We start from the raw sequence: 14,252 nt of genomic DNA on the forward strand, positions 1-14,252 counted from the left end.
AGCGACAGTTAAATACGATAACATTTATGATACTTTATAATCATTTATAATCGCTTATAATATAGATCTCGTAATAAGTTTTCTTGACAATTTATTCCTCGTTTCAAATAGTTAAAAACCGCTTATAATCGTTTATAATCGCTTATAGACAGCAAATAAATAAGCGCTTATAAACTCTTTTCAGTAGGAAACTTTCAAGAAAAGCGTTTATAAGCGCTGATCATAGTGAAAATATCGCTAATTATTATCAGATTTCGAAAAATCGGTTATTGTCGCTTATAATCGTTTTATAATCGATTTAAACCTCTTATTGGCTTAAAATAAAAAAGCGTTTTTTAACCGATTAGTAGGCGCTTTTTAATTTGTAACTTTCCCTAGTGAATATAATCGCTTATAGTCGATTAAAAACGGTTTAAAAACGGTCCAAAAAACGATTTATAAGCGTTTTTTTGAAAAGCGCTTACGGAGCGATTATAATCGCCAACCCTAAAATAAAAGCCATTTTTATTTACTAATATTTTTAATACTACACTTATTTTTGCTTTTAAAGCGCTTATAGTTATAGTCGCTTTTGCAAAAACATCGTTTATAATCGGGACCGTCTATTGGCATAAAATAATCGCCAATAAACGGTCGGTTTTCGAAATAAGCGTTTTTTTAGCGTTATTGTCAAAAATCATTTGTGGAAACTTGCTTATAGTTATAAATTACATTACACCGCGTAAACAAAATCACGGACCATATAATATTTTGTGGTATCTTATCAGTTAAAGTTAGGACGGCTAAAACGTGCAAACGACCGTTTTGTTCATAGTTTTAGCCGCTTATATTTTTGCTGATCAACAATGTCTCTCGAACGGAGTTTAAACTTCGCAGTGCTCGTTGTTTTAGCTGACAGAATGATGGGATGAAGACTCGGCTGAGATTAACTTTATTTGCTTATCTGCGTCCCCTTGGCCAGGGACATTGGTATTCCTGCATGAGAATATTCTTCGGAGCAACTTCCGTGCAGCAAATAATGTTATGAGAACTGTTGTAAGGAAGAAAAAACCAGCTAGGATCCACGGAACCAACGGAGCGGATTTGTTTCCTGAAACATTGGATTTTTTCTATAAATATCCATGCTAAAAACTAAAGCTTTTTAGGACGTTGCCCATTGTATTGAAAAAAGCCTGAAACAGGTACAACTCTGAACCAATTACTTTTAGGTCAAATTTCAGTATTAAACGAATTTAATGTTAAGATATATGCACATAAAGATTCGAACCAATTATATCCCGAAATATTAAGATACTACACAATCGAACTTGGGAACATCTTTAAACTCTTAACTCAATAAACATCTGTACCACTAAATAACCTGTAGAATCTAAGTTGCTGACAGGAGCACCACATTCAGTCCTCTCAGAGTTAGCTACCTCTCCAACATGACACGGGGTACAGGAAGTAGCACCTTCGTAACTAATAGTGTCTCCCTCGCACTGGTTACAGGTGGTCTTGTTAGGAGACCTGTAGGTTCCTGCTGCACAGGCATCTGAAATAAGGTTTATAATTGCTACTGTAACGTACATATCTATCAGCTTCTATTGTCTATAATATATATTATCTTACCTGGGGACCCCAGGCTATAATGTTCATAAACATTATAGAATAGAATATCGAATAGAGATTCGAATAGAGATTCGGCGGAATGACAGGCTGAGCGCCGCCCAGTAAATATTATCTCGAGAGTCGTTCAAGATTGCTAATAAACACAAGGGTCTGTTTTCAGACACAGTCACGGATAAGTAAATTTTTTGCGAAGCCACATGCCCTTTACGTGATTCTCTTTTTTGATCCCCTGCCTTCAAGTTCAAGTGTGTCAACAAAGGTGAAAATCGTAGGAGAATACCCTTTCCAGTGTATAACTCTTACCCAGGTATTAAATAGAGCGAGCTTCTAAACGTGTGGCTCTTCTATTTTCTATTTACTAATTACGATTTTCTAATTACGAGAGCCACACGTTTAGAGGTCGATTAAGTGAATCTCACACTCCGGTGATCTGGTTTCATTGTTCTGAGAGAATCCTCGAGACAGTATTAAAAGATCGTTGCCATTGGTCAATCCTCGAGTCTTGGCCATGGGATTGGTTGACCCGTTATCAGCAACAGCAAACTAAATATAGAGCAGCCTGGAGATTATAGCGGACCCAGTTTGCTTTTTCAGTTCTCTTAGTTTGCTGCATTAGTTTCTCTGTAACCACTTTAGATTTGCATCTTTCCTCAAGTTTGTGACATAGAGCTCACTTATTGAGTTGTTGGTAGCAAGAACTCGCTAGCTCTCAACCCAGAAATTTTTTTCGCTGATAAGCATTTCATTCAAAACTCTTCTATTTGCTTATCTTACCTAAATTTATTTGGTCGAACATTACTGGCCAGGTTCAGGGCCATAAATATAATTATGTCAGCTATTTTAATATCAACCCAAATTAGGTTCAAGTGTCGGCTACCATGTATGTTCGAAGAAATCTTGTGTAATCCTTTGTATTCTACTAAATCAAGTTATGAAATAAAATATAAACCTATTACAGCAGAAATATTGAATTAAATGGTTTGACAGATGATGATTTGTCAACACCTTGTAAGAGAAAAACACCGTGGCCCGAAGAAACGGAGCAACACGTCTAGAGAAAGTATTCACTCCATTGGGATCCTGACGATTCTATTCCTGACTACATTCCTTGTAGGACCCGCAAACGCAGGGGAAGGTAGGAACTTGTTTTATGATCCATTTAGACTTGTTTAAGTGATCACGTGATGCTTCGATTAATGGTAATTGGTAGGATAAGTGTTATGGTTAGAGTTAGGTTTGTGGTTTGCTTTGAGGTTAAGGTTGGGGTAAATGGGTTAATATACCAGTTCCGAAGCAAAAGGTTCTGGACAGGACGTCGTGCCAACCCTTGGTGCGTCGTGTCGTAGAGCTAATCGTCGATTACAACAGACCGAGCAACTGCAATGTGCTGCATTGTGCTGCATTGTGCTGCATTGTGCTGCATTATGATTCATTGTGCTCTTTGTGATTCATGGTGCTGCATTGTGATGCATTGTGATTCATTGTGATTCATTATGATTCATTGTGCTCTTTGTGATTCATGGTGCTGCATTGTGATGCATTGTGATTCATTGTGATTCATTATGATTCATTGTGATTCATTATGATTCATTGTGCTCTTTGTGATTCATGGTGCTGCATTGTGATGCATTGTGATTCATTGTGCTGCATTGTGCTGCATTGTGCTGCAATGTGCAGCAATGTGCTGCAATGTGCTGCAATGTGCTGCAATGTGCTGCATTGTGGTGCCACTGCATGCGCCAGGACATTGAGCTACTATCCCGGACACAGAAACAAACACTGCTATGTCTACTGTAGAGCACACCTTTTTGTAGTAGTAATAGAGTAAAAGGTAGCACACTTATTGGCCACTTATGGCAGCAAGGGGCCATGTTAACTCGGTAACATGTTCATTGTGTAAAAATATAAATATTGCTCTGCTCGCCGAGATTAGGCAATATCTAATCATCTGATTAAGATAACATCATGTGACAAAGATAGCCTAGAAGATGAGACGATTAACCTAACCAATAAGAGTTAGGATAAGTGTTATGGTTAGAGTTAGGTTTGTGGTTTGTTTTGAAGTTAAGGTTGGGGTAAATGGGTTAATATACCAGTCCCGAGGCAAAAGGTTCTGGACAGGACGTCGTGGACACTATTTATTTGTTCACGAAGTAATGTACTTTCATAATATTACAAAGTTAGCTTCACCGTGCCATTTAATAGGGTAACAATAAACAAATAGTTCAACAATATACTAAACTTCAAATGAAGGAGTCATATAAAACAACCAATTTGCAGACTGTACTGTATATTTTTCAGGCTGGAAAGGAATTAACCATGGAACGAAGTATATATTCGACCTTGAGGGCACTCCATTAGAGATAAAGACAAACTCGGAGAATAGATTTGACGTCCGGTCTTACACAACCGGGGTAATGGCGCTTATTTGCGAAGTTTCTTAAAGATTGTAATCGGTAAATTTATATGGTATGAGTACGGTGGCCATTTCATCAGAAATAATCTTCAATCTATAAAGTTCGTCAATTTTCAGGGTTCTGAGATAGGAACTCTGAAGATACACACGAATAGCAAGCAGTACTACATTGCTAAATGCAGCGACGGTGGCAGATCAGGTCGAGGAAGCTACAGTGGTGCAAGTGGTAAAAATGGTATTTGGAAAATCTCCAAAACATCGGGTGACTATCCCAGGCTAGTTGCTTCCTTCAATGATATTGATAACGAAACGATCAACATCAGAATGTCCGACTCAACATGCAAATATAGCAATTGGAGAGACTATTGGAGAATGGACGTAGAGATAATCTCGTTCGATGACGAAGCCGCAACTCAATATAGAATGGGTAAACAAGATATAAAGATATAATAAAAAGCACTTATAGTTGAGAACCCAGTCAATGAATAATGATAAAGTGAAATTAAATTGTACAAATATCCCACTTGTAACTGGACACGTTTTACAGAAGGTTGCCATACAACTCCAAGTTCATGGTCGTTAACTAAAGTGTCTCCCCAACTACCTGTACTCAGAGACACAGAGCTAACAGTAACGTGTACCGACCCTGCAACTTTCAACGAAGGAAGCAGCCAAGTTACCTGCACTTACGAAAGCACTTACTCATTTTCTGGAAATGTGCCCAAATGCAAGTTAGGTGAGGTGTTTAAATCAATATGCTTATATCATGGATTGAATATCTACAGCTTGCTTTAGGTAACAGTAGCTTGCTGATTGTGTTTAAAACCTCTCTTTGCTAGATTGGCAAAAATCAAAACCATTGACGGATGATACGTGTCTACATTTTTTCGGACAAAGCGCTGCGAAGTAGTGCACGCCGGGTCAGTCCATGCCATTAACGATGAACAAACTGCAAATCATTACATTAACAATCGTAGGCTGCACGGAACAGAATCCTAGCTGGAAAGGTATCCAATCGACGAAGAGTTTTCCGGTGGTACAAGGAACTATTATTCAAATGACATGTTCTGATTCGGCAGCTTTAAAAAGAGGGAGCGACACAATGACCTGCTTTTCAGGAACAGATTTCACTTCTTCTATTCCCGAACCAAGTTGTTCAACACCAGGTTAATTAAGGCCAGATTACAGGCCAAAGCAAGGTCTTACTAACGAGGCACTGATCCAACCATGATGCATCCGACAGCGCGCGTACAATTAACAAACATGTAGCTGCAGCCTAACAGTAACAGCAACTCTGGCCGAAACGTAACTTTATTCTGAGTTATGTAACTGCATTTATCGTCTCGACGATATAAATAAAGCAGTTTTTGTCGATTAGTCGTACAATTGAAAATTCCAACGATGTATCCTATCAATTTGGTTTGGACACATAGTAAGACAGCACAAATATAGGTGAATTCTTCGTATATTTACATCTCTAGCCTATAAAAATAAAATTAGGTTAGACTAATGAAAGCAATTTAAAAGTTAACAACTTGAAAATTCAAAACAGATTTTAATCTGAAACTTTACTAAAGAGCTCAATGTGCTAGGTAGAATGGACAACAGAGCATAACAGATTATTCAGCGAGTAACTACAATCCTATTTAACCCAAAAATATTAGTTCTAAATTTTGAAATAAGAATGCTCTCTTCTCTATCAAGTTCTGTTGGTCGGACTTTTCTTACTACACCTAATTTAAAAACTCCCATAGTGAAATCAGATTTATGCGCTAGAAAACAATGCATGGAAAGTGCCGACTTCTCAAATGACAATTCATTATCAATTTTAAACTTGTTTCTGTGTCCATTCATTCTGATATGAAATGGAGAAACCGTTTGGCCGAAATAGGTATCGTCTTTTAGGCTCTGGGGAAGTTTATTACAAATTTGGCATTGGGCGACATAAATTATATTGCTGTCCTTACATGTCAACCGGAAATCCAGAGTTAAATCCAAACCATTGACAGTGATAACTTCGTTGGAGTTGAACAGTTGGGGACAGGTTGCACAGCCTCTCCCCCCACAGTTTTGGCTTACGGTGAAAGAATCCGTTTCGGAGCACGAACTGAGTTTTCTATTGCGCACTACTGTGTTGCCTATAGATGGCTGTTTACGTAGTGCAAACAATATCTGTACGTCTCCGCATAATTGTTTGATGTCCTCACTAGTAGAGTGTACCAACTTCCTAAGTTCAGTGACCTCTTTGAAAAATTTCACTGAAAAGACAACTTTGTCAGTGATTGGCTTCTTTTCTTCCCTCTCATACAAATCGTGTTCTATTGACCTCAAGACTGCTTCAGGCTCTGTTTCCGTTAAGGTCCCCTCCTTGTGTCCACTTTTCATTAGGTCTTCTTTAAGTTCCTCCAGGTCCTCCACACAGGTGTGATCCTGCGAATTTCGCTTGATCACTCGGATCATCTGTGAGAATACTACTGATTTAAAGACGTGGTTTGGGTGGAAACTATCAGTATTAAGGTAAAGCCTGGCATCAGTCTCTTTCTTAAATAGTCTGTAGTCGATGTTGTTGTTCTCCCCCAGGGAGAGTTCTACATCCAAGTAGTTAACTGATTTGCCAAACTGACAATCACCGAACTGAATTCCAAATCGTTTTGCGGCTTCATTTAGTTTCGACACAAAAAGATCAAATTGCCTCCTGGAGCCCTTCCAAATTCCAAAGACATCGTCGATGAAGCGTCGCCAGAATAAAATAAGACTCCATAGCTGTATCATTTCAGGCCAGATGTTGATGAATAGCACCCAATGAAGCATGATATCAGCGACTTGACGCGAAATACAATTTCCAGTTGGGATACCCTTTTTGCCTGTGTACACATTTTCTTGAAAAGTGACAAAGGAGTTTGTGAAGATAGTCTCCGTGAATGTTTTCAGAATAGCCTTTCGTTTATCAATCATAGTACTACCGTTCAGGGCATGTTCCAATGCAGACATAGCTATTTCAGGTTTTATGCTTGGATACAGACTGATCACGTCTAAAGTAAACAAGTTGATGGTGCTATATTTTGACATGTCTGCAGATTCATTAAGGTTTTTTATGTTACTGAGAAGGTCTGGTGTATCCAGGAGAAACTCCTGTTGGCAATAAATCCTACTTACATCTGTTAGGTATGGGCTAACCCACTTTTCTAGCCTGTAAAGGGGGCCTTCCTTAGTGGCATGGACAAGCCTGGTAGGGGGAACTATTTTCCCCTCAATCTGTTGTGGACTTAATTTATGCAGCTTAAATAAAGGGTACACATAAGGGACTACTGGTTTGAATACATGTGCATGCATTTGGTTATTATTTTCATTAAGTCCAGTAATGAGTTTCTTGTCTTTTTCTGTGATTTTCCCCTCTGATAAAGCCAGAAGAACTGCATCCTTAACATTATTCTTCACATCTGTCATTTTCTCTTCAACTGACATTTGGGAATGAGCAAAGTTATCTCTGTCTCCTAAGTTCCTTTGAACACATTCCACAGCTTCCTTATAGTCAAGAATCAAGGTCGATCCTCCTTTGTCAGCTTTGGTGACAAAGATGTTCTCATCTTCTATATTTTTCAAAATCCATCTCTTCCCTCTCCTCTCTGCTGGTGTCAGGTTAGACTTCGGGTCAGCAGGCATGAAGCTGTTTACGAAACCCATCAGTTTTGTTTTTATTTCATCAAAGAGCGGGTTGCTGTACTCAGGATGCCTTCTTGAAGGTATCCTTAAGCCAGGATGTTCGTCTTCGTTGAAACTATTGTTCTCAGTTGGGTTATCATGAAAGAACGCCGTCCATGAAACTTTACGTAAGAACTCTTTGGTGTCATACTGAAGGTCTTCCTTACTTGCCTTTTTACTTTCCACAAAGTTCAAGCCTTTGGCCAGATACAAAAATGCTATATCGGGGACTTCTACATGGGACAGATTTCTCACAACTGTGGACGATATCTCCTTGACTCTCTGTTCCAACCATAACTTTTTCCGGTTCTGCTTGTTTTTCTGGTAGCGTTTGCGCCCGGCCTTCTTCTTTTCGGCAGATGCTTTTCTCCACTTCTTGCGTTTGGAATTTGAAGAAGGAGGGTTGGCTTCTGTTCCCTGTTTGTTGAGATGAAACTGAATTTTCTTTTGGTGGGTTTTCCTGATGCGCTCACGAACCTTTTCAGCCTTGTTTTGAAGGGATTGCAAAGTTGGTCCGGAATCTTCAACAAGTTTAAGCAGTTTGCTAAACTGTTGGCCCAGCTTAACAATATCTCGATTAGCCTCGACAACTGAACACTCCTTGAGAATGCGTAATCTTGCATCCTTTAAAATGGCTGTCTTCTTCAACTCCAAGTCCCTATAACTAAACTGTTTACCAATGTCAGGCTTAACACTCGACAGAATTCTCGATCCCAATAACTCCCTGCTATCCATAATACCCAGAATCAGGTGCAGCTGCATCTCTCTTTTGATAAGTTTTTCATTAATCGCATGTAACCTAATTTTGAAATCATCTGTATCACTTGGCTCCATAACAGGTCTTTATGACACTCGAAACACAGACTGGTCTTAACGTGTTCACACGAAAACAGGGGGGTGTTCAAGTATCTCCTCAGATCCACAGATGATGATGTTAGGTTTGTGCCGTCTCCCTATGTGTCAAGGGGGTTGTCATGTGTCAAATCAATTTGGTTTGGACACATAGTAAGACAGCACAAATATAGGTGAATTCTTCGTATATTTACATCTCTAGCCTATAAAAATAAAATTAGGTTAGACTAATGAAAGCAATTTAAAAGTTAACAACTTGAAAATTCAAAACAGATTTTAATCTGAAACTTTACTAAAGAGCTCAATGTGCTAGGTAGAATGGACAACAGAGCATAACAGATTATTCAGCGAGTAACTACAATCCTATTTAACCCAAAAATATTAGTTCTAAATTTTGAAATAAGAATGCTCTCTTCTCTATCAAGTTCTGTTGGTCGGACTTTTCTTACTACACCTAATTTAAAAACTCCCATAGTGAAATCAGATTTATGCGCTAGAAAACAATGCATGGAAACGATGTATCCTGACATGATGTGTCCGATAGAATTAGAAACTAAAGTTTTCTCCATAGTTATTAACCAAGATATCAAAGTTAGAGTTTCCCCTCAGAAGAAGGCTCGTGTGATCTACATTCCTTAGGGTGGCATTCCTTAAAGATCGGAGAGAAGGTTTGAGTTTTTAATTTGGGGATTCAAAACTTTAACTTGAGGTTGTGGTCTTTAAGTTTATGTTTAATGCATATGTTGACTGAATAATAATTATTTAAACGACAACCTCAACGATTCTCATAAGTGTTATCATTATTGTTTCCGTAATAACGTGAAGTGGATAACGTGAAATGGATAAAATGCTAGGTAATAAATCGATTCTATGGATTAAAACTTGGTAATGACAGCTTAGTAATCCGTCGGAGCAACAAAAAAATGGGGCTTGCCGTTCATTATACACCGAATAAATTTAGACTATGTTAAAACAAAATGTGATTACTTTTCTGCTTTTAGGTTTGTTAGTGTAACCTGGCTGAGGTCTGTAGAAATCGGATGCAGTGTCGTAGACCTCAAACTCTATCTCTGTTACATCCCTACTCCAGTCTTTGGTCCACGACTTGTCTCCACATGTAGCGTCTGAGAAAAGGAAATCGAGCACCTCCACCTCGTCGCAGTGTAGAACCAATCTGATACTCGAGGTCTTAACTAATGTTATTCTCCAGACCTGTTTAGAAGATAATCGTCATGTTCGTGTCTGAGTTCAATTAATGAGTAATTCGGTGGGGCTAATTGCAGATATTTTTTGAATATTTCTGATATTTTTGCGTTTCGTCTTAGCATTCATGGCGCATACCTTTTCCGTATCTGAGGAACTGATATTTACGGGTAAGTCAATGCTATCCGTGCTACAATCCCAAATCCAGAACTTTACGGAAGAGCCGAAACTGAGGTTGATGCCTCCTGCATAGTGTCCCTCTGAAGTGGAAAAGAACACAGTCACCCTATCATTACTATCCAGCTCACTGTTTGTCCTTATCTCCAGAGGTGTGGTCTCCAGATGGTAGTTGTAGTACGCATCACGTTCTATTGACAGCCAGCCTGGTTTAATTGTAAAAATTAAAGCATGAAGGTGTTCATTAGCTGATTATGCAGTGAGAAAGTGAATCTGAATAAACTCAACTAAGTATATCCAGTATACAACTAATCAAACCTTGATAAAATATTACAACACTACAAATCTATTACATTTATTGAGTATCGTGTAGTGGAATGGAAGCATTTTAACCAGGTGTAGTCAGTTCACACCCTCATGGCTCCATAACATGAAGAGTTTGTTTTAATTTTAGATAAAAAGCTCGATCTGGGAGTCGTCGAGGAGAAAGGGCTTTTTTTCTGTGAATCAAAATTTTTGATTTACATGAACATCAACAAAATGTTTGGTAAATGGCGTTGAAGGATGACAATTTTAGATCAGACGGACAATAATCATGAAAAATTCACCTTCATCATCAGCTGTAGAGCCAATGGATAGAAGAGATAACAGAAAGATCATCACCATATATACTGATTCTGTTTAATCTAAACCCTTGTGGTTTGGGATTGTAACAATAACGGGAGAGCTGGGGTAATGTGATAATTTCAATGATAAAGTTTGTGTATACCTAGACGTTGGGTCCAATAAAGAACAACACAACTCAGGGAGTAACAAACTTGAATAACCTTGAATAATATACAATATACATCCAGCTTCAAACACGAGCAAGATACATGTAAAAGCTAACACAAGTAAAATGTCGAGAATCGAGAGTCGAGACAAAATTACTTACTCTTGACTTACAAAAGTTATAAACGAATTTCAAATACTTGTGCTGACTTTTACGAGACATATTTAAAAGTGTGAACCTCAAAAAACTTCAATCAACGAGTACATGCACAGTGTGTATTACACGCAATATCTAGAGAAAGGTGACTAAATGCTTATGGCTACTATAATCGGTACACATTTCGTAGTTCAACATGATCGTGTAAATAACTGAGAGGGTGTAGACTGTAGTTCGTGAGGTAACTTAATATTTAAAATATTTTATGCATAACTTAATCGGTAATACCATAAATTTAGTTTCGATAACCTAAATGTCATTAGTTTCAGTTATATAATGAAAATTATATTGTGAATGAACTGTAGATATTGGTATACCTTATCGGACTTTATTTGGACGGACATTACTTGAACGCTGGAGGCCCTAGCTCGTTCATCTTAATGTCCGTTCAAATAAAGTCCGTTCAATTAATGTCCGTCCAAGTTAAAGTCCGTTGAATTTTTTTCAAAAATTTTTTCATTTCGAACTTTTTGTCCAGAATATGACAATTTTTTAATTTCAGTCAATTTCAATAGCTATCATCAGACTAAACTATATTGTTGAATTAATAAAAACAAGGTATTATAAAATTTTAACAATCTGAATTGTAAATATCACATTATTGCATGATCACTATCTTGAAGTTGATCAGAAGTTCACATATCTTTCTGTACCTGGAAACCAGCCAGTTCATGGGAAGGAGCTGGAGAAGAGAAATCCCTAAAGACAGACACCTTGTTGCTCTGGAGATGAGTGTCTGCAAGGTGGGTGCAAATTTCCTATCTTTCTATCAACAAGGCCGGTGCTTTATATGAATCATAAAGTTATACCTTTATATACCGGGTACCTTGATGTCAATGCTAAATTATGGCCAATATATTCATTTTGTCTGAGATAAGTAAAATGTGTAAATATTTCTCGATATCAGTAGGCAATTAAGATAGATTGAATCAATACTTCACACTGTCGACTAAAATTAAATTTTCGTTTGTATATCCACTAACATCTCTCTATTTCCAAGCCTTCTTCTGTGATCACAGAAGCTACTTTTCCTTTCTTTCTAGTCCCAATTTCGTCGTCATGAACAGTATCAGACAGTATCTGCCCTATTCTTAGCTCAACTCCAAACTCAGTAGGAGTTGTAATCTTCTCGTCTCCGATCTGTGTTGCAGCAACAGCTGCATTTGTTTTTCCTCAGTCACTTCTATATTTTGAAATTCAGTCTCTTCTTGCTGAACCGATCTTGTGCGGAGGCTGTCAAATTCTGATAAATTAGATACATGAGTAAAAAGTTTCTGAACTGGAGCTCCGATCAGTTTTGAAATAGTGTCGCCATTTATCAGTGGATTGATGACTGAGTTTATGGGCAGTATGAGCATTGAAAAGAAGCTGTGGCATCAATGCGTTCCAGAGAGTGTAGAATGCAGATAACAATAAAAGGAATCCAGCATAGGAAGATAGTTGCCACAATAAAAGCTATCTTCCTATTCATTTTCCTTGTCCGTCGAGAGGCCTGCTTTTTAGTCTGGGTATTTGATACGTTTTTTGAGGAGTTGCTGGAATTTAAGGCGATGAGAAGATACGAAGTGGAGATGAAAATGAAGCAAATGGAATTGAGAGCTATATCATTATAGTATGCTCCAGACAAATAGTTTCTGGGGATCGTCTATGTTGACAAAGTATTTAAAAAGACATACTACGTCGTTTCCGTAGAAATTAAGATTGATGATCGTAGCAGTGTGATCTACATACATTCCATCATGTGAGATTTGAGAACATGCCTGCAACTATTTCCCAGCTCAACGTCGTTTCTCTCATACTGCATACGTTCGTAGTACGTCTCCAGAACCGGCAAAATGTCTCTCTTGTTTGCAGTTCCGATAAAAAATCGCAGTTCATCAAGGAATTTAACCCCGTTAACGAAGAAATCTTCAAATATCTCGATGATTGGAATAATGGAAACCGAAATTGATGCAACAAGGAGCAACATTGCCCCTGCTATAAGTTTAGGCGATGTTGGATGTGATCCAAGTTACTCTGCCTGGTGTCTTTTTTGAGTTCCAAACAATACAAAGTCTGACAAAGCTTAACACAGTCATGGAGAATAAATAAATCTGTGATCCGATAGTGCTGACAACGCCAATAACTGAATACTCAGTGCTTGTCATCCACTTCATTTGATCTCTGCAGTATAATCCATCTTTTGAGGTGATGTTAATGTTATCATAGACTGCTATGCTGAGAAGTCGAGAAGATAACAGCCCACTAGGAAGTCACCAAAAGAAATCAAAATCACTAAACATTTGTTGACCATAACAACAGCGTTTTTACTGGTACCCAGCTTGCGTAGAGACTTTATGATTATTAATATTATTACAATAGATAGTTTTTGGGAGTTCCAAATAGTTTCTGATTATTCTGATTTCTTGCGACAAATGATACTGCACTGTTAGAATAAACGACGTTTCAAAGTAACAACTTCGTACTCATGCTAATATTATTATTATATATATTATATATATTATATAATATTATTACGTTTGCGATGATATATAATAATAGCCGATATCCCGATAGACCATGACAGAATTTTAATGATAAGAGTTGCCCAGAAATTTTTTCAGCAGTGATCGTTGCATTCATTTGTGTTATCCAAGCAATCAAATTTCCCATCGCATTTTTTAGTCATCGTTATGAAATCATCTGGATCACATCTGATCGAAGTGATTTGTACCGCTCCTACTAAATCGCTCGCCCAAATTTTAAGAAAATTCTTGTGAAAAGGCCCTTTGGGCATAAAAAGTGATCTGGATGGGTGTATTTTTGGACGCTGATTCCGAATCAACCCCCCCCCCCCCCCCCCCCCCCCCCCCCCCATGACGTAGGGTTAAAATGCTTCCCTGGAGAGTTATGGGCAAAAAACCATTTTGGTCACGTGACAGGCTAGTAAAATACGAATTCGATTGTTTAGGGCCCGGGTTAGGGTTAGAGTTGTGGTAAGGGTTATGGTTAGCTTCGGGGTTATGGTTAGGATGATAATTAATCACTCTACACTCGACTGTCACGTGACTTTTTCAACCCGTTCTCTAGCTGGTCCTGAACGACTATTCGAAACCCTAACCCTCTTATTTGATCCCAACCCTAACCCTAACCCAATCCTTAACAAAAGCATATGCTGAAACCCTAACCCTAACGAGAAATTAGACTAACTTCCTTATACTGTATACGGTCATATCACGTGATCGAGACAGTTTTTCGCCTATATCTCTTCAGGGGAGCATTTTAACCCTATGTCATGGGGGTGATTCGGAATCAGCGTCCGAA

At 38.2% G+C, this 14,252-nt stretch overlaps 1 protein-coding gene across 1 annotated transcript; it reads right to left on the bottom strand.

Annotated features, from left to right (window-relative positions):
• Positions 1 to 731: 731 nt before the first annotated feature.
• On the bottom strand, positions 732 to 10,676 carry LOC134826375 (uncharacterized). Its single transcript, XM_063838722.1, has 5 exons — positions 10,570 to 10,676; positions 9,923 to 10,167; positions 9,598 to 9,793; positions 1,361 to 1,534; positions 732 to 1,090 (listed from the first exon to the last, which is right to left on the bottom strand). Exons 1-5 carry the CDS (start codon positions 10,625 to 10,627, stop codon positions 888 to 890), a joined length of 876 nt encoding a protein of 291 aa, XP_063694792.1. The 5' UTR covers positions 10,628 to 10,676; the 3' UTR covers positions 732 to 887.
• Between the last annotated feature and the right edge of the window lie 3,576 nt (positions 10,677 to 14,252).

This window comes from Bolinopsis microptera, chromosome 2 (genome assembly GCF_026151205.1).
Source record: "Bolinopsis microptera isolate Bmic1 chromosome 2, MBARI_Bmic_1.0, whole genome shotgun sequence".
NCBI classification, from domain to species: Eukaryota; Metazoa; Ctenophora; class Tentaculata; order Lobata; family Bolinopsidae; genus Bolinopsis; species Bolinopsis microptera.